Genomic DNA, 24,067 nt, shown 5'->3' on the forward strand with positions numbered 1-24,067 from the left:
GTAATTCCCCACGCCGACACACTCAGCCTCCAGGATATCGCTCGGCTTAGAAACGACCAAAAGTCTCGCAGCGCGGTGGCACGAGCCGCCCTCCGTCACCGCTGCACCGCAGAGCCGTCAACGGGTGACGGAAACGGGGTGTGAGGTACATGTAAATCCGAGTAAATAAGGTTATTCAGAATGTACGTGAGGTAATTAATCAACCACTTGGCAGTTTAGTGTCGAATTACGTCACTGCGGCCGCCATTTGTGTTCGCAGGAATCGCGCGATATCCCCGCGAAACAATTACCGAAAATCAAAAAAGAAATCTCTCAAATCTGCCGCGCAACGCGTATCGTTTCACCGATTCGTCGCTGCACTTCTGACGTCACTCCACCGTTGCGTTCCGCGCCATCTCTCAGTCACCAAAACAAATGCCGAATGCAATTTCATCGAATTCAGGATAGATGAACACTTCTAGAAAATTTTAAGGTACATGTTTTTCACCGCGTTCGTGTTTCGGTAATTCTTGATAACTTTTGAAACTCTTCGGATGATTTATCTGCGAACAACGGGGAGAAATTACAAGTTTTGTTAGTCTAGTTCCTAATTTCTCAACTTTCCGCTCCAACTTTGCGGGTTCGGAGGGCGACGGTGGTATTTTTGTCTGCCCTGGTTTGCCCTTGTTCCTATTCCCCCCTCTCTCCCAGCTCGCTCGTCTTTACCGTCGTTTTAATCTTTTCGCTTTCGAGATTTATTCCCGTGATTTACAGTTTGGATTCGCACCAGGCGCTGTCAACCGTTGAGACAAAGGCGCCGCTCTCCGATGAGACAGTTCTATTCTCTCTAGTTCCACAAAGTATCTCGCCTGCTTTCACGCCCGCCCAAACGAACGGAGAGCACAGCCGCGCTCTCTTCACCTCTGCACTCCAGCCGTTCTCCACTACCCACCTTCAGTACATCCGAGATTGTCTCCTGTTCTCTTATATTACCGATCCTCCCTCGCAATACCAATTCCTCGTCTTTCCTCACTCCCCAGTTCCAGCTTTGTCTTCTTTACGAACTGGTGAACAGGCGTCAAACAATTATACCGACTGTGAAGAACTCAAAGGCAAACCAAAGTGTTTTTCTAATCTCAGTCGACAACCACCGTCACAGGATTTAATCAATCATCTTTATTTCAGACCTCGGTATTTTGTGAGAAACTTCGTAGGCACGAAGTTGATATATAGATGACTAAAAAATCTTCACCACCTATTTTCTTGTCACGTGAAAAACAAGTTGAGCTCTGATCAATTTAAAGTGACCGCTGTTGTCTCACTTGAAATTTTATTTCAACTCTAAGACTGTTTCCAGCGCCTACGGATTATCCAGCGCTACTTTGGCCGGGAGGAAATGATGGCAGAAGCGGTTTGGTTATGGTTCCACTTGCAGCGATATCCTAAAAGCTCAAAATTTCAAATCCGAAATGCACTAGTCCTTTCTACACTGTTCCATCGTCCATGGTTCACGGTCTTCAGAAAGCAGCATTGATCGAAAAAAAATGTTTGCACGTCATAGCGTCCCGATCTGTTTTTCCATGATGAATGAAATTGAACTGTTTTCTTGTTCAGACCAACCCGAAAGCTCGAAGACGCATCGTCGAAGGCTTGGATCAGACGCTGAGTCCAGGCGTAATTTATATTCATCGGAAAGTTTGATATTTAGATACAGTTGAGGAGTTACGGCGGAGTGATTTTCTTTCCGCCACTTCCTTCGGAACGAGGACAGATAATAATGGAGAATAGAAAAATATACTAGAATGGACGGACGAATAGCTGTCGCGGTTAGAAAGCCACCGCCGGCTGCGCCGATCGACCTTTTATTCGTCAACAATCGATCTCCATAAAATAGCGTTACGCCGCAAAATGAGCTCCAATCCTATGCGGGTAGTTCGAATGCGGCGAACCCCTTCAGCGCACCCGAATCCCATTCCTAATATTGCGCACTTCTTCAATACCGGGTTGAAAAATTCCTCTCCGTTTTGGCAAGAATCAAAAACGCTTTATGTGATATTTTCCTTTAAATTGTTGGAGTTGGAATCTGACAGAAGTCAACTGTTTCGTGACCGTCTTTTGATATAATTTTTAAAAAACCATTGTTCCTTATTCCCTGTGTACATTATACGTATTCCCTGAAACCCCTGCGCCGTTGGTTAATTTAATTTGCGCGGGCACAAAAGGCGCTACCCACAATACAACGAGACCGGTTTCCTTCCAGCCACCTTGAACGATACCTTGAAACCGTTTATTCGTTTTACAGAAGGAAAAGCGCCTCAGTTTTCTGACATTTTTTCGCCCGTGCACGTACAGCTTTCACACATATATTGGCATTATGAACGCCTTATTCGAGAGGTCGAATTCTGCAGTCCTGATTCGTTAGGATCGTCAAGGATGGTGAAAAAAAATCAGTAATCTAATTTCATACCGCGGAAATCAGCGCCGATGCATGCAATGCCAAATTTTCGGGGAAGCAGAATGCGCAGAGTAGCAAATAGAGAAAATCTCTCGGACATCGGAGAGAGTGAGTTCGTGTACATATATGGGGGATAACGAGCGGCAGGTTGTCCTAGAAATTGCGTCTATTTATTGATCGCCCGTATATACATATTCACCTGTGCATTACACTCGCCTAGATACGTCGAGATGTGACGACATATTCGTCAAGCGCTAAAAATTTCGACTTGCCAACGAGCGCGTTTTATGCATAAAATATTTCGGAGGAAACGAGGATGAAAAAAGTTAACGAGTGGCTAAGCGGGAAAGTATTAACGCATATATCTGTTTTACTGGCAAAAAATTCGGGCCGTTCGCGCTGCACTCGCCCGTGCTATTAGCTCTTAAGTTAAGCCGGAAATTCGAATCCGGATCTGCGCAGCCCCAGCTGCCGGGCGGCAAAGAGCCCTAAAGAAATTTATACCCTCTTTCAACCTCTTTGGAAAAATACCTACGGCCAACCCTTCTCGCCGCTGCTGAACCTTAGCCCAACCCTCGATCAACCCCTCAACCTCTTCACAGTCCCAGTGTATCGGTGTACCGCTGAACGCTTTGGACTGCTCAGATTCTTCCCAATTTATCGGCGATCCTTCCCCGAATGTACAATCTAACGTGACTCCGTGTATTTCAGTTTTCACGATTACTTAACAATAGCGTGATATAGCAGTTCTGTGATGGAATTGGTTTGTTGGTAGAGGAAGAAAGACACATCATCATTTTTATCTTGTAATTTTTTATTGAAAAAACAACAGAGTACAATCATCATATCATACATCATACATAGTATTAAAGTTCGAAACCAAATCTTGGATGTTCGGATTTTCAGAAAGTGACGTCACCCAAAAATTTTTTTCTCCTGACGTCATCGATCTACAGTAATCGTCGACGACGAAAATCAGCTAGCGGAATTCCTCAGTCTGGAAACAATCGCGCAGTAGAGAGGACGGATGAGAATCGCACTCCGCGAATTTCGAGTACCAGGTTCTCTACCTCCTGGATCCTGCGCTCCAGGTCCGCTACCTGGTGAAACTCGACTTCCGGGACAAGTGCTCCGTAGTTTCTGCGCTCCAGGTACGCTACCCGGTGACATTTGACCTTCAGGACTAATTTTTCGTAGTTCTGGCTGTCCAGATTCTCCACAATTTTCCCTATTTCTGGTTCTCCAGGTTCTCCACCCGGTGAAATTCGACCTCCAGAACAAACGCTCCGTGGTTTCTGCGCTCCAGGTCCTTCACCTGATGACTTTCGTCCTCTAGGACCAGCGCTCCGAAGTTCCTCATAGTTGCTGAGCTGCCGATGATTTACCTAATGAATAGCGACTTCCAGGGCCTCTACCTGGTGAATTTCAACCTTCAGGACGAGTGCTCCGTAGTTCCTGCTCAGTGCAGTGAGCAGTGAGGGCGTAAGGTGTCTCATTAATCTCGTATCATCTGGTAAAACACTGATAACGGGTAAGCGAGCGCAGCGAGCGCACGAGCACAAAATCCAGCTACACTGGGCATAAAGCTCGCTCGGGTTTTAGAGCTAGTCTTATATTAAGAGTTTCTCGTAGTGTGCATGAAAAGTTGACAGACATTTCGAATACGATTAATAAATAATCTCAATAGTCTTGGTCATTCTGGGAATTAGCTATGTAAAAATTTCTTTGTGCGAAAATCTGCAAACAAAATTATCAGTGTCTTAGGGAGAATCGGTTGAGTTGACAACGTAGTCAGAGAACGAGGGGCGGGGGACAATATTTCAGTCAGTAAACAAGTAACAAGTAACAAGTAGCCAGGCATCTCCGGCATCGGGAGGATACGAATATGTTTGTGTCATGTACGTACAGAAGCGTAGGTGTGCCGGTAAATTAATTAAATTTCTACCGAGTGTAAGAGAGCCAGCGCAGAAGCGAACTCGAGCCCCGGGTTCAGCTCGAGGGAATATTGTAATTAAGATATGCACTTCTATTCCCTGTTTCCTCTACAACACGGCCAGATATCATCCCTGCGATTTATACGTTCTAACACGCGAATCACAAAACCATTGTCCGTCCGTCTTGCAGCGTAATTGCAACTTCTTCATATTATTCGTTCGGCAATTTATTCGCTCTGGCTAATCACGTGAAAACAATACGATTAACCGCCTGTGGATAAGCAACCTGAATTACGCCCCATAGATTTGGTGTGGGTGGTTTGGGTTGCCTTGGCACAGGTGTGTAAATGTTTTAATTCCGAATTATCTCCCGTGTAAACGAATGAGATTTCTGAATATGAAATTACGTATTCTGGTTTTACTTTCAGTTTGACACCCTTTCAATCATTTTCATATTTCATATTCAACCTCGCGTTGGGTGCAAAAAATTTCGAGAATCAAGAGCCTAACCGATGCTCGTGACTTGCGTCAGTATGCAGACTAAAGTCTAGCGGTAAAGCGCTGGGTTCTAACTATGTCGGGTGAACATTAGCGGATGATTTTCTTGTGCACCAGAGAGGCTGCAAGATAAATTCGTTTCGGCATTCCTGTTGGTGTATAATGCACCTGCAGGACTTCAACGAGGCTTAGGAATATGCTCTGCTGTTGAGTATAAGCCAGCCGTCGTCCAGATGAATGATGAAACATTCCTCGCGTCCGAGATCGATGCAAGTGCAGCATCTTCTGGATAACTATTGAATTGGTAGTGATAGATTAACGACGAAATTTTATGAGTTTGTTCTCTTGAAGAGTTGTACAAAAACTGGCCGTCAATGTTACGTAATTATTTAGTTATAGTGATCATATTCAAGCGGATCAGTACGTGCAGGAATAAATGTATGTTCTGAAGTGACATTAACAACGGTAACAGAAGTAACATTACAGATACTTGCGATGTGAATACTTTGACGCTTCAACTTTATACTTTTGGGTATGAATTGACAGTATCTTTGTCAACGAACATGTAAACTGAAAAAAATTAATAAGTCGTAATATCTAAGATATTGTCAGACAAATTTTAGGTAAAAACAAAATGTGTCGATGTGATAAGTAAAATACCCGGGAAAAATAGCCATTCTTCAAAGTGATTTCTGGAGCCAAAAAATTATCAATCAGTTTATTGACCGGCTAAAATTCGAGAACATCTAAAACACCTTGTTTGGATTACGCGCAAGTGTTTCCTATAGCAAAATTACGTCGATATAGCGTTCGAATGGACTGAAAATATACAAAAGGTAACCTTCCTTTTTCTTCAATGTTTCAAAAACTTTTCGTCATAGAATGGATTCAGATGTCTTCCTTAACAGATTAAACCCCAAGGAATCCAGTGAAAGTAATCAAAACATTGTAGGACCAACAGCTAATAAATTACCAAGGAAATCCTTCCTTTTTCGACTGTAACTTGTGAACACTGTTCGTGTAATGAAGTAAGACTAACAATAAGCGCAATCGATTCCTTCCGCAAAATTACGTCGACACAGCGTCTGAATATGTAAATTGATTCGTAATTTCTTAAGTTACAGTCACAGTTGTGATTCCGGTCAAGTATTAGAAACCTGTATGAAATGTGATTATTTTACACTAACCGTGTAAAACAATGTTTGCAATATTGTCGCTTCTAGACTCTTCTCGAGGGAAAATCCGTGAAATATGTAAATCATTGGTGAACTTCGTAATATTATTCAGTGCACTTTATTTATAATCAATATACATTAAGGAGGGATAACTTAGAGAAAAATAGATTCGGTGAATTTTCATAATGTTCGATAGAACCTCAATTTTTTAATAACTACAAAATAAACATGCTTTATTAATCTAGCGTTACGACAAAGCAAGGTACACAGAATTTGCAATTAATCATACAATTGGTGGCGGTAATCATTTATTAATTAGTCTCACCAAACGTCACAAAACCGCAAAAATCAAACACCCACACATTCGTTCAATTCTCTTAGAACATTATCGATATCTCAAGTTTATTCATTTCAAACAACTTACACTAATCCTCAATCTTATTCTCCCAATCATTCATTTATAAAAGATTCGTTTTAGCGTATTAGTAAACTATGTACATCTTTGCTTCGTGAAATTTGCAAACCCACTTGCTCTCATCACGTTTGCACTTCACGAATCGTAATCCATCGTACAATCGATGATTTATTGATCAGATAATTCATCCAATGATGTGCTATTCGTAAATTAATGTATGTGATTGACTTTCAGTTACATAAAATCCGATGTAAACAATATTCGACTCATTGAAAACGGGTTTTACTTCGAATCGTGCACATATTGGTCGACTTATAACTTCGACTTATAAATCATCTGGCCAAGTTGACTAATGTAAATCAGTTCACTTTAACACACGATTGTTTTCAATATTCTACAGTTCCAGTGCAGTATCTTGTTATAATTAAAGATAACCTTGATCCCATCAATTTTCATTATATGGTTATTGATGAGTATGATGGTTAAATTACATTTAACAGTCCCTTATTTTTAGAAACTGATTGATTGCACTTGTCTCCAAATAAAATTTACCCTTATTCATGAGCGACACAGATTCCCAGTGAAGATCACACTTCAAGTTATACAGTTTACAGTCTCATGCATTCCGAATGTGAAATAGTAATTTAAATAATAAAAGTAAAAACCAAGGACAAAAATACCCATTCCGTTTTCAAACAGTTTTACAAAACAAAATTGCATTTGATACTATTTGAAAATACGTCCAATAATACAGGGCTGTATTTTTATAAATTTAGGTACTTCTGTAGTAACTTGAATAAATTTAATCCAATTACTACACAGTGAAGCAATATTTACGGGACAAAAACACTGTGTGATTTTCTCAGTGAATCCATGAAAGCTGATATACTGTAAGAAACTTTAATATGCCTGTCCAACTTTTTTCTAAACACAATACGAGAGATTTTTCGTAATTAGTTTTTGGCGACTCTTCACTTCGCTCTGGACATCAATAAAACCCTAACCCTGTTTTTACAGCTCAACTTTTCACTTCCTAATCATTCATTATACGTATACTTAAAAAAAACAAAAATAGATAATAACATGTTTTGTTTAATTAATTGAAGAGACAGTTTTAGTAAAGATAGTCGTATAGTCTTGTGCGCTCGAGCCTTTCAGCTTTCAGTCTCTAAGAATAAGAGCTCTCTATTTCTCTTTCCCTTTTTTTGAACGAAAGAAAATACAATCTGAAGAGACTGCTGTTAGAGTAAACGAAAACAAAAAAGATACGTGCAGAAAGATGTCTGGTGTAGTTGCGGCACTGGTCGAATATACAAGTATGCGTAAAACGCAATTTGGAGTTGGCCATGAGTCATTCACGACGCTATTCGATTTATCATCCGTGATACCCTTATCGACTCACCTCAATTATAATTGCAGGTGTCATGTTGTCGTTACTGTGATGTTGACCTACCGCACTCGTCGCTGGTAGCGATATTGTACGAATAGTGTTTGTACTACTCGTGGTTGTTATATGCTGGGTAATCATCGTATTTGTATTCGCCCTACTGAGGAAACAATTCGTTTTAATTGCGGCGTTCAGATCGGCGCTAATTATGGTTTATTCCATTCCTAAACATTTGAAACCTAGTTTGTTAACCGGTCTTTCTATCCATCTAATGAAATACGTAGGAAATCTAAATAAGGTCATTTACGAACCTTCTCTTTTTTACCTGGCCAGAATGAAAACGACCTCCTTCCCCACGAATCCTATTCATCGCATGCCTGTGGCGTGACTCGTGTAGGTATTTCTGTAAACAGAGGGAAAAAACATAAACGGGTTTCACGATTTTCTCTGTTTTGTCTCAGGTCAAGTCGCAAGCAGATAGATTTATTCCTGGATCAACCTACCGGTCTTTCTTTGGGTATTTTTCCTTCAGCTTCTAACTTGGCGCGGGCTTGACGGCGTTTTAAAATACGACGATACTGCTTAGCATTGACGTACAAGGGTTCTTCTTCAAGAAATTCTGCATTCGGTAATGCTACTCTCTGAAATTGAGCCTGACCACTGTTTCCGGGCACCATCTGTTGACCACAGTTAAACATTTAGATTACTATCAAATGTCAAGGTGTCCAGAAGTGTAAAAATAACCTCCGCATGCGAACAGGAATAGCAAGTCTTTTTATAATAATAACAACAGTTTGAATGAGTTAACAATATACTAAAACCATCCAAATCTGTCCATGCTACAGCGTCGATGAGTTGTATTAAAAACGGCAACACTACTGTACAAAGGTCGCAGAGTGAATAGTGAGAGAAAACTCGCGGATGATAAATGAAATGAGTTCAATATTAGATATAGATGAAAATAAAGAAATCAGCAAATAATTTAGATTACTGGACCAACGCCAGCCGTAGTGTTAATGTTGCTCTATGATCACTACAAGTCTGTATAATATTCGATACACTGACTATGTGAGTGAAAGAGGCTTTGCCTAATAGTAATCACCATGACAATATTCCCTGCCTGTGAAGCTGTTGCGGTAGGACTAGAGAGCGGTTGTACAGGAGCAGTGTTTGCTGTAGGCGTTGACGTCTGTGATGTAGTGCCAGCAATTTGCATCAGGTTTCCATTGATGTTGATAACTGCAATGAAAAGGTAACAACCAAAATTTCAAAGCTTTTGTTTGACAAGAAAGGAATAGAGTGAAATACATGGATAATATTTTCATCACCTACCTGTTGGCTGGGCCTGCTGTACTTGTCCCTCGAGTTGAACTGGCTGATAAATATAGGTTTGTCCATCGGGAGTTTGAATAATTTGAGGGGTCTGTGGCTGCTGGATGACTATTTGTTGCCCAGCCCCAGCTAGGCTGGAGACGGGTACAACTTGAATCTGTCCATTAGGTGCTGCGACCTGAATAGTCTGAGGCAGCATCATCGTCTGGCCGCCCTGACCCATCTGAACAACCTGAACAGCTCCTCCGCTGCCAACCATGACCGTCTGGCCTTCGCCAAGTTGCTCCATGGTGACGTCTCACTGTCAATAGAACAAAAATCCAGGATGTTAAAATCGATCAGTTTCACGCCGATAAAAGTAAAATAACCGAAAGTAATATTGGACAGAGAATAGCGAAAACATACTGGTTGCTAAAACCGAGTATTTCAGGTTAGAATTGCAACGCATGGGGACGCGACGGGAAAAAATTACGAGCGTCCGTGCTGCTGACGCAAACGCGATATTGCGTATAACCTAGTATCGGGTAGCGGGAATCGTGGATGTGCCCAGGGTGTAAACAAAGTAGTAACAACAAGTAATCGCAAAAGGCGAATACGAGAGTGCTAGGCGTCAATAATAGGCGAGCAGACGGTCGCATTAATCGGTAAATCCGTCGGTGCAGGTAAATCGTTTGTTAGAAGGTCAGGATTCGGGGCGTCGAAACGGTAGCAAGGCATCGTTGGTTATTAAAATCGCCATTACCATTGCCACGAAATATCGTTTGCATCAAACATGGCCGTAGCCGTTTCTCTAGCAGCGTATGTGAGCGTGGAGACGGATGAAACGTGTCTGACATAACGAAAATAACGAAATTGATCGAGGCTCCATGAGCCAAAGTGATCACGGTAGATGTTTGATAATTTGTGGACTTACATTGGATATTTTCGTCGGCACTTTCCCAATGATTGGTCGGCAAATTGAGGACCAATGGTCGGCGATATAGAGCCCGGCTGTAGCCTGTATTGGTGCGACTGTGAGGGGAACTGCCAGTCCGGGGCGAAGCGGCGGTCGATGCCCCTTCGATGCCCGCCAATGGCGCCCGCCCTTCCTCTTTCTGCGACGCGGTTCGCTCCCCTCCGCCACCTTGCTCGCTCCTTACTCGCCCCCTACACCCGCTTTCTTTCAAAATATCCGCCAAAGCGTCGTTCGGAATCATTTTCCCCGATTCAACACTCCCCGAGAGAGAGTTTCGTTCCGCGGCCCTGTTCTTCGCAATTTCAAATAAACATGCTTTCCCTGTTTTTACTTCCTCCCCCACCTCCCACCGCTCCAATTTTAGTCGCGATATTATAAGGATACAATTGCACGTACATACATGAATCAGAGAATTCCTCTATTCGCAATCTACGTTTCACAATTATCGTTAGCGCGTACTACAAATAATTATTACCGGCCAATCAGTCGTTGATCACGTGATATATCAGCGAAATACTTAATTATTCAAGATGTAAGAGTTTTTCATTTTAAAGTTAATGCATACATGTGACACGTGTTTCGATAAACATGCGTCTGTATTTGATCGTTTTCATTATGTTATACGATAATTGGAAGAATTGTTAGACGTTCGTTATCTGGAGATATTCAGTTTGCTCGGTAACACTTATACAATGTTGTATAAATGTACGAACGTGCCTTCTTTTTTTATTTTTTTTGCCTCTTTCAATTCTTTTTACCTAATCGTTATAATTAATGTCTGTATAAATGCAGAGTTATAACAGCTATAACTTTATCAGTAGTACAGTTGATACAGTATATGGTAAATTGTAATGATGCAACAGAACCAGATAACGCGTAACCGCAACTATGCAAGCTAGTCATTTCATTGATACGAAATAAAAATTAATATGTTTTTATGACAAGTTCACAAGGTTCCCGCTTACGACAATTCTCCTTGATCAATCTACATGCACTGGATATATGCGCATAATAAACTTTTGATTTAATTTTGGCTTCAACAAAGCATAAGTCTTTTCTCATATTCCGAATGTATTTTTTTTTTAGTTACGTTCATACTCACATCTATATGAGATATTCCATGTCGACTCAACCAATGATTTTTCCTCAGCATTTTCGATATGATTCATGATATTCATAAATACTTCAATAGAAGATGATAATTTTACACCATGTCTGGAAGAGGAAACTATTTTTCTTATATTTATTTAACTGATTTAAAGTTTTTTTTTTTTTACAATGCTGTGCAATTTTAAATAAATATAAGAAGAATAGTTTCCACTTCCGGATATGGCCTAAAATTTCCATCTTTGATCGAAAAACTTTCAATAATTTTTTTGAGAAAATACAAAATATTTTTCTGTTTTGAGGTTTGAAAATTCATCAGAATGTTACGGGGTGGACGATTGTAATCAAGACGAGCGGCTATCGCAGAGAGGAACTTGTACTGAGGAGTTAAATGTTTGAGTACATAATTGATGTATTGTAAAAGATATGGAGCGTAGAATGAGAAGATGTGGAGGAGGAAAAGGGGTAGAGAGATGAATTTTGAGATGTTGGCCAAAAGGAAGATGACTCAAGAGTGTATATATAGGGGGAAGGATGCAAGGACTGGGTAATTGCACTTTAGGAGTAGAGGGAGCACTCTGTTGATATTGTACGGGAACTGAGGCAGCAAGGTGTTGATAAGAAGAGGATGCAGGGTATAAGATAGCTGTAAGAGTGTGGGAAATAAATCTAAGGTCTGAAGGACGTAACAATGAAAGATCGGTTAGAGAATAAAATCAGAAATAATTCAGGACTGAGGAGTGCTATTTAGAGTTAGAAAAATAGCATAAAACATTATGAACGAAATGAAAAATGCTGAGGGAAAATCATCGGTCGAGTTGTCACGGAATACCTCATATCAATTATTACTGGGAGCCAAATGATGAATGCGCACCAGGTGCGCGTCGAGTCTCCCTCTAACATAAAACAGCTTGCCGCACTCCTTGCATTCGAATCTCCTCTGCTCGATCGCTGCATGTTTTCTGAGATGACTCTTAAGATTTAGCTTGTTGCTGAAAATAATAAATCACGTATTTATCTCTACAAGTACGAAAAATGGACAGTGTGGAAAAAACAAAAAAATTTCACGCGGTTCTATTACCTTAAAACTTTTCCGCACAGTTCACAGATGTAATTTCCTTTTTCATGTCTCACCATGTGATCCCATCTGGCAGTAATGCTTCTATAAAACAAAGATTCACAGTTTTTATTATTTGATAACGAAAGTTCATCGAACAGCATTTTGATAGTAATGGTACCTGAAAAATTTTCCGCAATGGTGACAAACAAAAGGTTTATCTCCGGTGTGTATTCGCTCGTGATCGAGTAACGAATAGTAAGAAGTCAGTTGTTTACCGCAGTATCTACAAATGAACACATCGCGGCTGTTCTTGCCCTGACGTCCATCCTGTTCAACTTTAGAATTCCTCTTTGCGGACTTGAAAGTCTCACCGTGGACATCTCTCAAATGCTTCCTCAGAATTTGCATACTTTTAAAAACATTATCACAGAAACGACATGTCTGTTCGGAATGCTTCGCGCGATGTCTGATCTTTTTGGTGAAGATAGAAAGAAAAAAAATGCAGCTAAATACCAATTCCAATCCTATAATGCTACTTATAACAAAAATTAACTGCAGTGTGCTTTTACCATATTAGCATTCCGATTAAATGTATGGCCGCATATGTCGCACTGGTAAGGCTTGGTTCCGTTGTGTATGGTTTCATGTGATTTCAGTTTAAATCGATCCCCAAAAGCCCGGCAGCATATTTCGCATCTGAACCTGTTCCAGCACGCAGGATCGTGAACCTGGAATTAAATATTCAGAATAATAATAAAACTTTTCTGGTATGAATATCAATCATGCGTTCAGAACTTAAAAGGCATGCTTCAAACTTACGTTGCGATGTTTTTGATATAGCACCTTGTCGACAAATATTTTTGGACATGTGACGCACTTGTAAACAGTCACTGACGGGTCGTTGAGCATTTCCTGTTTGTGTACCTGCAAAGCGAAGAACGTAAGAAAAAAAGCAATGTGAACACATCCATTTTTTATCATACAAGATATTTAATAATCAACTCACTCGCATGTGAATCATAAGCTTCTGCTTCCTCAAAAATACTTTATTGCAATATTTGCAATTGTGTAAGTCATTTCTTGGGCTTGGTATTTTCGTTTTCAACTGGTTATGGGCTACTCGTTTGTGCATAAGATATTCGAATACAGACTGACACCGTCTTTGGCATAGCGAACATTTGACTCGTCTAGGCAAATGGATAATGTGGTGCGTACGAAATTGTTTGGCATCTACAAAGACTATTTTACACTTTGTGCAGTTTAACTTTGATAAATTGTTCCTTAGTTCTGAAGATTTTTTAAGATTTAATGGCAATGAAATATCAAGGTGCCCAACATTGCTGGCTAATTGAGGTATCATAGATTCTGAACTGAGTATGCCAGGTGCGTCGCAGAAAATCTCTTCAACCTTCACCTTCTCACAGTTTTTGCATGCTAAAATTCTACCACTATGATTCAACATTTTGTGGGCTAGCAGTTCGTGGGATGTTTCGAAGCTGTGATCACAGAAACTGCAACGCCATTTCAGAAGATGAAAAGTTTCTATGTGCCTATCAAACATATTCATATCTTCGAAAAAATCGTCGCACAGGTCACATTTTATTGGACCGTTTATCCGAAATATGGGCTCCTCTTTTTCCATGGATTTATGTTTAGATACTTTTGATGCATCTCTTGTTGGCTTTTTGTACCACTTGGGAGTATTTGACTCGCCAAACTTTGATCGAAGGATCGTATCAGCTCTTAGAGAACAGATTATCAATTTGTAACTAACGTTTAAATAGTATAAGCAATGTTGGCAAATGTACAGAGGCAGATTGTCAGTGGGCAAGACCTGCAATAAAAAAAGAAATCAGATGTAATAATTTCGAGAATGTTTTGACGGAAAAAAGTGTTTCTCGTTTTCTTTTTATTATCATCTAACACTTACTATTACTGGCAAACATCTACTTATTTTCTCAGCCAAATTAGAATCCCCAAATATTGGAAAGTAGTTTTGACTTTTGCTGCTCGCACAAATTCGGCAATAAATATTGTCTTCTGATTCATTAGTTTCAACAATGTTACCCACTTTATCATTGAGTGGTTCCCAGATCGGATCAAGATCAAAATCATTGTTCACTGTAATAATAAAGGTACTTGACCCTATCTGATAAACTGATGAACTTCTTTGAAAATTAAAGAATCAAAGATGCAAAACTGTGTTCATTAAAAACTTACAGTGAATATTTGGAATTGCATTATTTTTCAGTAGCAAACCATTGTTTGAATCGAAGCAATCCATAGAAAAGTGTTTTCTGCAAATTACACTTTGAGCAGATGGGATCCAGCCTTTTCTACACACTGTTAGCCATTTTTCCAAAAGGACAGGGTCGTGTAGTGGAAATCTGCAAAACAAGAAACTATGCTATAATTGTTCACCTATGAATAAAGATCTATGAAAAGAACGAGATGACACAGGGAATGATCCGAGAAACCAGAAAAAACAGCTTACTCATAGAAGAATGATTTTAACCAACGTGCTTCAAATTGGCTACTGCAATTGGCTGCCGAGCACACGAGTGTCTTCCCATCGAGGTTCGAGTTCTGAACAAGTTAGTGTTAACTCTATTTGTTTTCACTTTGTTTTACACTCAGGAAATACAATGCAATTTGAGAACTTACCGGCACATTGAAACTTTTAATAAATGCAGTAGAGGTATCCGAATGATTGACAGGCAATCTAGTCACGTTAGGTGTTGCAATGAATTTTGGCTCTTCAGGACACTTTTTACGTAGCGGAGAATGAATTGAGGTTTCAAATATCGTCGGAACTGCATTACATTTCAGTTTCCGAGTACCATCTTCCCTCGTTTTTTCCCATTGATCCTGGTCAAAATGTACCTGAAGAAAAACGATCTATTCGTTGAATAATTCATTTTTCGCAAGGGACGGCGGATAAAAATCTACGTTTCTTATATTTTCAAATTCACCTCGCACAATCGACTGTTGTCAGTTGGCTGCCACCCGTCTCTGTTCGTCTGTGATGCCCAAAGTGCTCTCCTCTCGGGATTCCGTGGGAAGCTTTTCATGAAAAAACCCCTGTCGCCTCTGTTCGAACAACCAACTGCCGAACAACCAGACATCTCTGCTGAAACTTAAATAGATTTGACTGAACAAAATAAAGACGGTTACCTCTCGGTAAATTTTTGTGACCAGTTTTCGGCGGGCAAGTGGACCGAGGTGGGACTGGGAGCGTAGGAGGGTTTTGCTCTATGAACTCTACCTAACGGGCTCGCACCGACATTCGTAGCAGCCAAAGTAGTGTCGGTATGGAAGCTTGAGATTGAGTCGGTACAAAGTGAGTACGTAAGACTACTTGTCCGCTGCGATATAGAAATGTCGATCAGCTCGATCATTGCCGTGGGAAGAAGCGTAACCGCGTTCACCGCCATCCACCCCCAATTACTTCCGAGCACCGCTAACCGCCGTCAACCACCTCCGAGCACCCCCAACCACCTCCTACGACCTCTTACCACCTCCAACCACCCTCTAACAGCTCCTACCAGCTTTTACAACCTCCTACCACCACCGAACACCTCCTACCATCGCCTACCATTTCCAAACACCTCCTACCATCTCTTACCACCTCCAACCACCACCAACCACCTCCTACGACCTCTTATCACCTCCAACCACCCTCTAACACCTCCTACCAGTTTCTACCGCCTCCTACCACCACTGAACACCTCCTACCACCGCCTACCATTTCCGAACACCTCCTGCCATCTCCGGTCACCTTCTACCACCCTCTACCACCTCCTACTAGCGTCTACCACCTCCTACGATTTCTCAGCACCTCCAACCACCTCCGGCCATCTTCGTCCTCCTTGTCCTCCTCGACCTTCGCCGATCGTCACCAACCACCTCCAAACACCTCCTACGTTGACTGTGAAATATAAGGACAGTTGCCCCTAATGGGCTTTGGTGTGACAACCGAAAATCGTCATGCGCTTGCGCTCCCTGAGATATTCCAATGGTAGAGTTGAGAACTTATTGCAGAACATCAGAGAATTACCGATTTCGACACGAGTACTCATACACAATATTTTTGATGTGTTCTGATACTGAAAATATTTATTGCTGTTCCAGGTACAACCCAAGGTGGCTATCGGTGGTTGTTCGAGGTGGTTGGCGATTGTTGGAGGTGGTCGGAGGTGGACGAGGAGGAGGAGGAACTGAACTGAGTCTCGAAGCCCTGTTGACATAAAAGCAGCTATTCGATAGAAATTATAGTTTATAGTTTACACAGCCCATTGCATGATATTTCATTATAAATACATATGTTTCAATGTATTTAGGAATAATTTATCAAATATACAGAAGTCATGTGCAAATAATAAATGAATTGATTCGACCGCAGTTTGATGTATTCATTAGAGCTTTAACAATAAATTTAAGCTTTGTTACTTCTTTTATTTTATTATGGATAATCAAAAACATTTCCGACTAATCGTGCTGTGGAAGCATGGGGATTAAACCAAATGTAGCAAAAGATTAGAAACAGTGTATGTAGAGTACGAGTATTTTTCTAATAATGCAGATAGAATAGAATACCACGCCTTGCGAATTAGCTTTCCAGTCAGAGATGAATGATGAATTTTAAGGACTGCATTATCGTTGATGAATACTCTATGCCTCATGGGAAAAGAAAATCTGTAACGACAAACTTGATGCACCGGATCATCGTCGACTTTAACTTTTGAAATGTCCTACCATTTTCGAACGCCTCCTACCTCCCCCTGCCACCTCCGACCATCAACGGCCACTTTCGAGCACCCCCTATCACCTTCTGCCAGCGCCGACCGCCTCCTACCATTTCCGAACACCTCCAACCATCCTATTTACCTATATCACCAGATTAGCTATGATATGAAAAGAGAAGAATTATTCATTTCGAAATGGGATTCTATTCGACGCGCGCTCGATGTATTCCATGACATTAGTATTCATAATTATTCCAACAACTTTTCATTTGCTCTCTCGATCTTGAATTTTCATAGGCATAGAATCGAAACGTTGTTTTAGCTGGTCGCAAGTGAAGTATCTGCGTTGGGTGGAGGAGCAGAATAGTTTTTCGAAAAGTATTCGGATGGAAAAAAAATTCAGAGTAACTGTAATACATCACGGATGCGTTAATTTTGAACGAGATGAAACGGATGCTTCGTATATGAGACAGTATTTAACGCTGCGTAGTGATTTAAAGACCTAGAAAGGTGATAGGGAGAGAAAGAACGACGCTTCTTAACATTTCGAGTGTATTTTAACACACATTTGAAAGATACGAGCGAAATTTTTCATCATCCAACTGTCGCAGAACGGCAGCGTTATTAGCCGAGCCGTTCACTGAAGAATATATCTTCAGTCAACGGCTGACCATCGAAGGGCCTGGCCGCTTGAGTCTGGAATCGGCAGGAGAGATGAAGTGCGTATTTCTTGTATGAAACGTGAAAACTAAAAGCATTATACATCATATCATATCATCATACATCGTACACCATACATCATACACCATTCATCGTACATCATACATCATACATCATACATCACACATCATCATACCTAGTATTACAGTTCGAAACCAAAGTTTGAATTTTCGGATGTTCGGAAAGTGACGTCACCAATCTAAAATCGGCTAGCCGAGTTCCTCAGTCTGGTAACAACCGCGCAGTAGAGCGGACGGTTGAGAGTCGCGCTCCGCAAACTTCGAGTACCGGGTTCTCAACCTCCCGGATCCCGCGCTTCGGCTCCGCTACGTATTTCGAGTACCGGGTTCTCAACCTCCCGGATCCCGCGCTTCGGGTCCGCTACGCGGTGAAACTCGACTTCCAGGATAAGCGCTCCGTGGTTCCTGGTTCACGTTTACAATAAATTATTTCAATTCGTTTTTCGCGCAACCCTGAATTCGGTAGCTGTCAGTCCGCTAATAAAATTTCTCGACTTCTATGATAAGCGCTCCGTGGTTCCTGGTTCACGTTTACAATAAATTATTTCAATTCGTTTTTCGCGCAACCCCAAATTCGGTAGCTGTCAGTCCGCTAATAAAATTTCTCGACTTCTATGATAAGCGCTCCGTGGTTCCTGGTTCACGTTAACAATAAATTATTTCAATTCGTATTTCGCGCAACCCCAAATTCGGTAGCTGTCAGTCCGCTAATAAAATTTCTCGACTTCTATGATAAGCGCTCCGTGGTTCCTGGTTCACGTTTACAATAAATTATTTCAATTCGTTTTTCGCGCAACCCCAAATTCGGTAGCTGTCAGTCCGCTAATAAAATTTCTCGACTTCTATGATAAGCGCTCCGTGGTTCCTGGTTCACGTTAACAATAAATTATTTCAATTCGTATTTCGCGCAACCCCAAATTCGGTAGCTGTCAGTCCGGTAATAAAATTTCTCGACTTCTATGATAAGCGCTCCGTGGTTCCTGGTTCACGTTTACAATAAATTATTTCTATTCGTTTTTCGCGCAACCCCAAATTCGGTAGCTGTCAGTCCGCTAATAAAATTTCTCGACTTCTATGATAAGCGCTTCGTGGTTCCTGGTTCACGTTTACAATAAATTATTTCAATTCGTTTTTCGCGCAACCCTAAATTCGGTAGCTGTCAGTCCGCTAATAAAATTTCTCGACTTCTATGTTAAGCTCTCCGTGGTTCCTGGTTCACGTTTACAATAAATTATTTCTATTTGTTTTTCGCGCAACCCCAAATTCGGTAGCTGTCAGTCCGCTAATAAAATTTCTCGACTTCCAGGATGAGCGCTCCGTGGTTCCTGGTTCACGTTTACAATAAATTATTTCAATTCGTATTTCGCGCAACCCCAAATTCGGTAGCTGTCAGTCCGCTAATAAAATTTCTCGACTTCTATGATAAGCGCTCCGTGGTTCCTGGTTCACGTTTACAATAAATTATTTCAATTCGTTTTTCGCGCAACCCTAAATTCGGTAGCTGTCAGTCCGCTAATAAAATTTCTCGACTTCCAGGATGAGCGCTCCGTGGTTCCTGGTTCACGTTTACAATAAATTATTTCAATTCGTTTTTCGCGCAACCCCAAATTCGGTAGCTGTCAGTCCGCTAATAAAATTTCTCGACTTCTATGATAAGCGCTCCGTGGTTCCTGGTTCACGTTTACAATAAATTATTTCAATTCGTTTTTCGCGCAACCCTAAATTCGGTAGCCGTCAGTCCGCTAATAAAATTTCTCGACTTCCAGGATAAGCGCTCCGTGGTTCCTGGTTCACGTTTACAATAAATTATTTCAATTCGTTTTTCGCGCAACCCTAAATTCGGTAGCCGTCAGTCCGCTAATAAAATTTCTCGACTTCCAGGATAAGGTTGCTGGGTGAGTAAAACACTTTTATAATATTTGATGGCAATTGTAATTATATTTCATCTGAAATATTACAAACTTGTCACGTTTACAATAAATTATTTCAATTCATTTTTCGTGCAAGCACATATTCAGTAGCTATGAATAATCTTATACAATTTGTTATATTATTAATTAATTAATTAATATTCTTATAATATTTGATGGCAATTGTAATTATATTTCATCTGAAATATTACAAACTTGTCACGTTTACAATAAATTATTTCAATTCATTTTTCGTGCAAGCACATATTCAGTAGCTATGGATAAACTTGTACATTTCATTATATTATTAATCAATTTATTAATTACATTAATCCTCACACAATATTTTTGATGTGTTCCTATACTAAAAATATTCATTACTATTCCAGGTATTACCCGAGGTGGTCGGAGGTGGACGAGGAAGAGGACGAGCTGGACGAGGAGGAGGACCAGGTGGACGAGGAGGAGGACGCGGTGGACGAGGAGGAGGCGGGGTGGGTCGTGGGAGAGGACCTCTCCTCTCCCAGAGGAGGGGAGGGGGAGGGGCAGGGAAGGGGGAGAGGTGGGCGGGGAGGGGGAAGGGAAGGGAAGGGAAGGGAAGGGAAGGGAAAGGGGGGGGGGAGGGAAGGGAAGGGGCCGGGTGGGGAGGGAGGGAGGGAGGGAGGAAGGGCGGGCGGGAGGGAGGGAGGGAGGGCGGGCGGGAGGGAGGGAGGGAAGGGGCGGGGGGGGAGGGAGGGAGGGAGGGAGAGAGAGTGGAGGACGGATGTCGATGCGAGTTAAAGTTAATAGAGCAAAACACCCCCCCGCCCACCCCTTCCCTTTCCCTCCCTCCCTCCCTCCCTCCCTCCCTCCCTCCCGCCCGCCCTCCCTCCCTCCCCACCCGGCCCCTTCCCTTCCCTTCCCTCCCCCCCCCCTTTCCCTTCCCTTCCCTTCCCTTCCCTTCCCTTCCCTTCCCTTCCCTTCCCCCTCCCCGCCCACCTCTCCCCCTTCCCTGCCCCTCCCCCTCCCCTCCTCTGGGAGAGGAGAGGTCCTCTCCCACGACCCACCCCGCCTCCTCCTCGTCCACCGCGTCCTCCTCCTCGTCCACCTGGTCCTCCTCCTCGTCCAGCTCGTCCTCCTCCTCGTCCACCTCCGACCACCTCGGGTAATACCTGGAACAGTAATGAATATTTTTAGTATAGGAACACATCAAAAATATTGTGTAAGGATTAATGTAATTAATAAATTGATTAATAATATAATGAAATGTACAAGTTTATCCATAGCTACTGAATATATGCTTGCACGAAAAATGAATTGAAATAATTTATTGTAAACGTGACAAGTTTGTAATATTTCAGATGAAATATAATTACAATTGCCATCAAATATTATAAGAATATTAATTAATTAATTAATAATATAACAAATTGTATAAGATTATTCATAGCTACTGAATATGTGCTTGCACGAAAAATGAATTGAAATAATTTATTGTAAACGTGACAAGTTTGTAATATTTCAGATGAAACATAATTACAATTGCCATTAAATATTATAAGAATATCAATTAATTAATTAATAATATAATAAATTGTATAAGATTATTCGTAGCTACTGAATATGTGCTTGCACGAAAAATGAATTGAAATAATTTATTGTAAACGTGACAAGTTTGTAATATTTCAGATGAAATATAATTACAATTGCCATCAAATATTATAAAAGTGTTTTACTCACCCAGCAACCTTATCCTGGAAGTCGAGAAATTTTATTAGCGGACTGACAGCTACCGAATTTAGGGTTGCGCGAAAAACGAATTGAAATAATTTATTGTAAACGTGAACCAGGAACCACGGAGCGCTTATCATAGAAGTCGAGAAATTTTATTAGCGGACTGACAGCTACCGAATTTGGGGTTGCGCGAAATACGAATTGAAATAATTTATTGTAAACGTGAACCAGGAACCACGGAGCGCTCATCCTGGAAGTCGAGAAATTTTATTAGCGGACTGACAGCTACCGAATTTGGGGTTGCGCGAAAAACGAATTGAAATAATTTATTGTAAACGTGAACCAGGAACCACGGAGCGCTTATCATAGAAGTCGAGAAATTTTATTAGCGGACTGACAGCTACCGAATTTGGGGTTGCGCGAAAAACGAATTGAAATAATTTATTGTAAACGTGAACCAGGAACCACGGAGCGCTTATCATAGAAGTCGAGAAATTTTATTAGCGGACTGACAGCTACCGAATTTAGGGTTGCGCGAAAAACGAATTGAAATAATTTATTGTAAACGTGAACCAGGAACCACGGAGCGCTTATCATAGAAGTCGAGAAATTTTATTAGCGGACTGACAGCTACCGAATTTGGGGTTGCGCGAAAAACGAATTGAAATAATTTATTGTAAACGTGAACCAGGAACCACGGAGCGCTCATCCTGGAAGTCGAGAAATTTTATTAGCGGACTGACAGCTACCGAATTTAGGGTTGCGCGAAAAACGAATTGAAATAATTTATTGTAAACGTGAACCAGGAACCACGGAGCGCTTATCATAGAAGTCGAGAAATTTTATTAGCGGACTGACAGCTACCGAATTTGGGGTTGCGCGAAAAACGAATTGAAATAATTTATTGTAAACGTGAACCAGGAACCACGGAGCGCTCATCCTGGAAGTCGAGAAATTTTATTAGCGGACTGACAGCTACCGAATTTAGGGTTGCGCGAAAAACGAATTGAAATAATTTATTGTAAACGTGAACCAGGAACCACGGAGCGATCATCCTGGAAGTCGAGAAATTTTATTAGCGGACTGACAGCTACCGAATTTGGGGTTGCGCGAAAAACGAATAGAAATAATTTATTGTAAACGTGAACCAGGAACCACGGAGCGCTTATCATAGAAGTCGAGAAATTTTATTAGCGGACTGACAGCTACCGAATTTAGGGTTGCGCGAAAAACGAATTGAAATAATTTATTGTAAACGTGAACCAGGAACCACGGAGCGCTTATCATAGAAGTCGAGAAATTTTATTAGCGGACTGACAGCTACCGAATTTGGGGTTGCGCGAAATACGAATTGAAATAATTTATTGTTAACGTGAACCAGGAACCACGGAGCGCTTATCATAGAAGTCGAGAAATTTTATCAGCGGACTGACAGCTACCGAATTTGGGGTTGCGCGAAAAACGAATAGAAATAATTTATTGTAAACGTGAACCAGGAACCACGGAGCGCTTATCATAGAAGTCGAGAAATTTTATTAGCGGACTGACAGCTACCGAATTTGGGGTTGCGCGAAATACGAATTGAAATAATTTATTGTTAACGTGAACCAGGAACCACGGAGCGCTTATCATAGAAGTCGAGAAATTTTATTAGCGGACTGACAGCTACCGAATTCAGGGTTGCGCGAAAAACGAATTGAAATAATTTATTGTAAACGTGAACCAGGAACCACGGAGCGCTTATCCTGGAAGTCGAGTTTCACCGCGTAGCGGACCCGAAGCGCGGGATCCGGGAGGTTGAGAACCCGGTACTCGAAATACGTAGCGGAGCCGAAGCGCGGGATCCGGGAGGTTGAGAACCCGGTACTCGAAGTTTGCGGAGCGCGACTCTCAACCGTCCGCTCTACTGCGCGGTTGTTACCAGACTGAGGAACTCGGCTAGCCGATTTTAGATTGGTGACGTCACTTTCCGAACATCCGAAAATTCAAACTTTGGTTTCGAACTGTAATACTAGGTATGATGATGTGTGATGTATGATGTATGATGTATGATGTACGATGAATGGTGTATGATGTATGGTGTACGATGTATGATGATATGATATGATGTATAATGCTTTTAGTTTTCACGTTTCATACAAGAAATACGCACTTCATCTCTCCTGCCGATTCCAGACTCAAGCGGCCAGGCCCTTCGATGGTCAGCCGTTGACTGAAGATATATTCTTCAGTGAACGGCTCGGCTAATAACGCTGCCGTTCTGCGACAGTTGGATGATGAAAAATTTCGCTCGTATCTTTCAAATGTGTGTTAAAATACACTCGAAATGTTAAGAAGCGTCGTTCTTTCTCTCCCTATCACCTTTCTAGGTCTTTAAATCACTACGCAGCGTTAAATACTGTCTCATATACGAAGCATCCGTTTCATCTCGTTCAAAATTAACGCATCCGTGATGTATTACAGTTACTCTGAATTTTTTTTCCATCCGAATACTTTTCGAAAAACTATTCTGCTCCTCCACCCAACGCAGATACTTCACTTGCGACCAGCTAAAACAACGTTTCGATTCTATGCCTATGAAAATTCAAGATCGAGAGAGCAAATGAAAAGTTGTTGGAATAATTATGAATACTAATGTCATGGAATACATCGAGCGCGCGTC

The 24,067-nt window shown here is 41.3% G+C and overlaps 2 protein-coding genes and 1 long non-coding RNA gene across 3 annotated transcripts; 2 read left to right on the top strand and 1 right to left on the bottom strand.

The window, feature by feature from the left end:
* The first annotated feature begins 3,522 nt into the window (after positions 1 to 3,522).
* Positions 3,523 to 11,654, top strand: LOC124303075 (uncharacterized). The gene is made up of 3 exons (XR_006907827.1): positions 3,523 to 3,585; positions 3,681 to 3,916; positions 11,540 to 11,654. It is a non-coding gene; the product is annotated as an uncharacterized LOC124303075 (long non-coding RNA).
* LOC124303046 (zinc finger protein 267-like) lies at positions 9,236 to 16,342 on the bottom strand. The gene is made up of 15 exons (XM_046759772.1): positions 16,056 to 16,342; positions 15,472 to 16,025; positions 15,270 to 15,433; positions 14,962 to 15,180; positions 14,792 to 14,883; positions 14,518 to 14,684; positions 14,228 to 14,418; positions 13,304 to 14,131; positions 13,117 to 13,221; positions 12,867 to 13,025; positions 12,476 to 12,768; positions 12,319 to 12,399; positions 12,112 to 12,229; positions 10,089 to 10,321; positions 9,236 to 9,476 (listed from the first exon to the last, which is right to left on the bottom strand). Exons 3-15 carry the CDS (start codon positions 15,420 to 15,422, stop codon positions 9,374 to 9,376), a joined length of 2,742 nt encoding a protein of 913 aa, XP_046615728.1. The 5' UTR covers positions 15,423 to 15,433; positions 15,472 to 16,025; positions 16,056 to 16,342; the 3' UTR covers positions 9,236 to 9,373.
* Positions 15,676 to 16,254, top strand: LOC124302852 (mucin-2-like). Its single transcript, XM_046759421.1, has one exon. It carries the CDS (start codon positions 15,676 to 15,678, stop codon positions 16,252 to 16,254), a length of 579 nt encoding a protein of 192 aa, XP_046615377.1.
* Positions 16,343 to 24,067: the final 7,725 nt, after the last annotated feature.

Source organism: Neodiprion virginianus, chromosome 4, assembly GCF_021901495.1.
Source record: "Neodiprion virginianus isolate iyNeoVirg1 chromosome 4, iyNeoVirg1.1, whole genome shotgun sequence".
In the NCBI taxonomy this organism is placed as follows: Eukaryota; Metazoa; Arthropoda; class Insecta; order Hymenoptera; family Diprionidae; genus Neodiprion; species Neodiprion virginianus.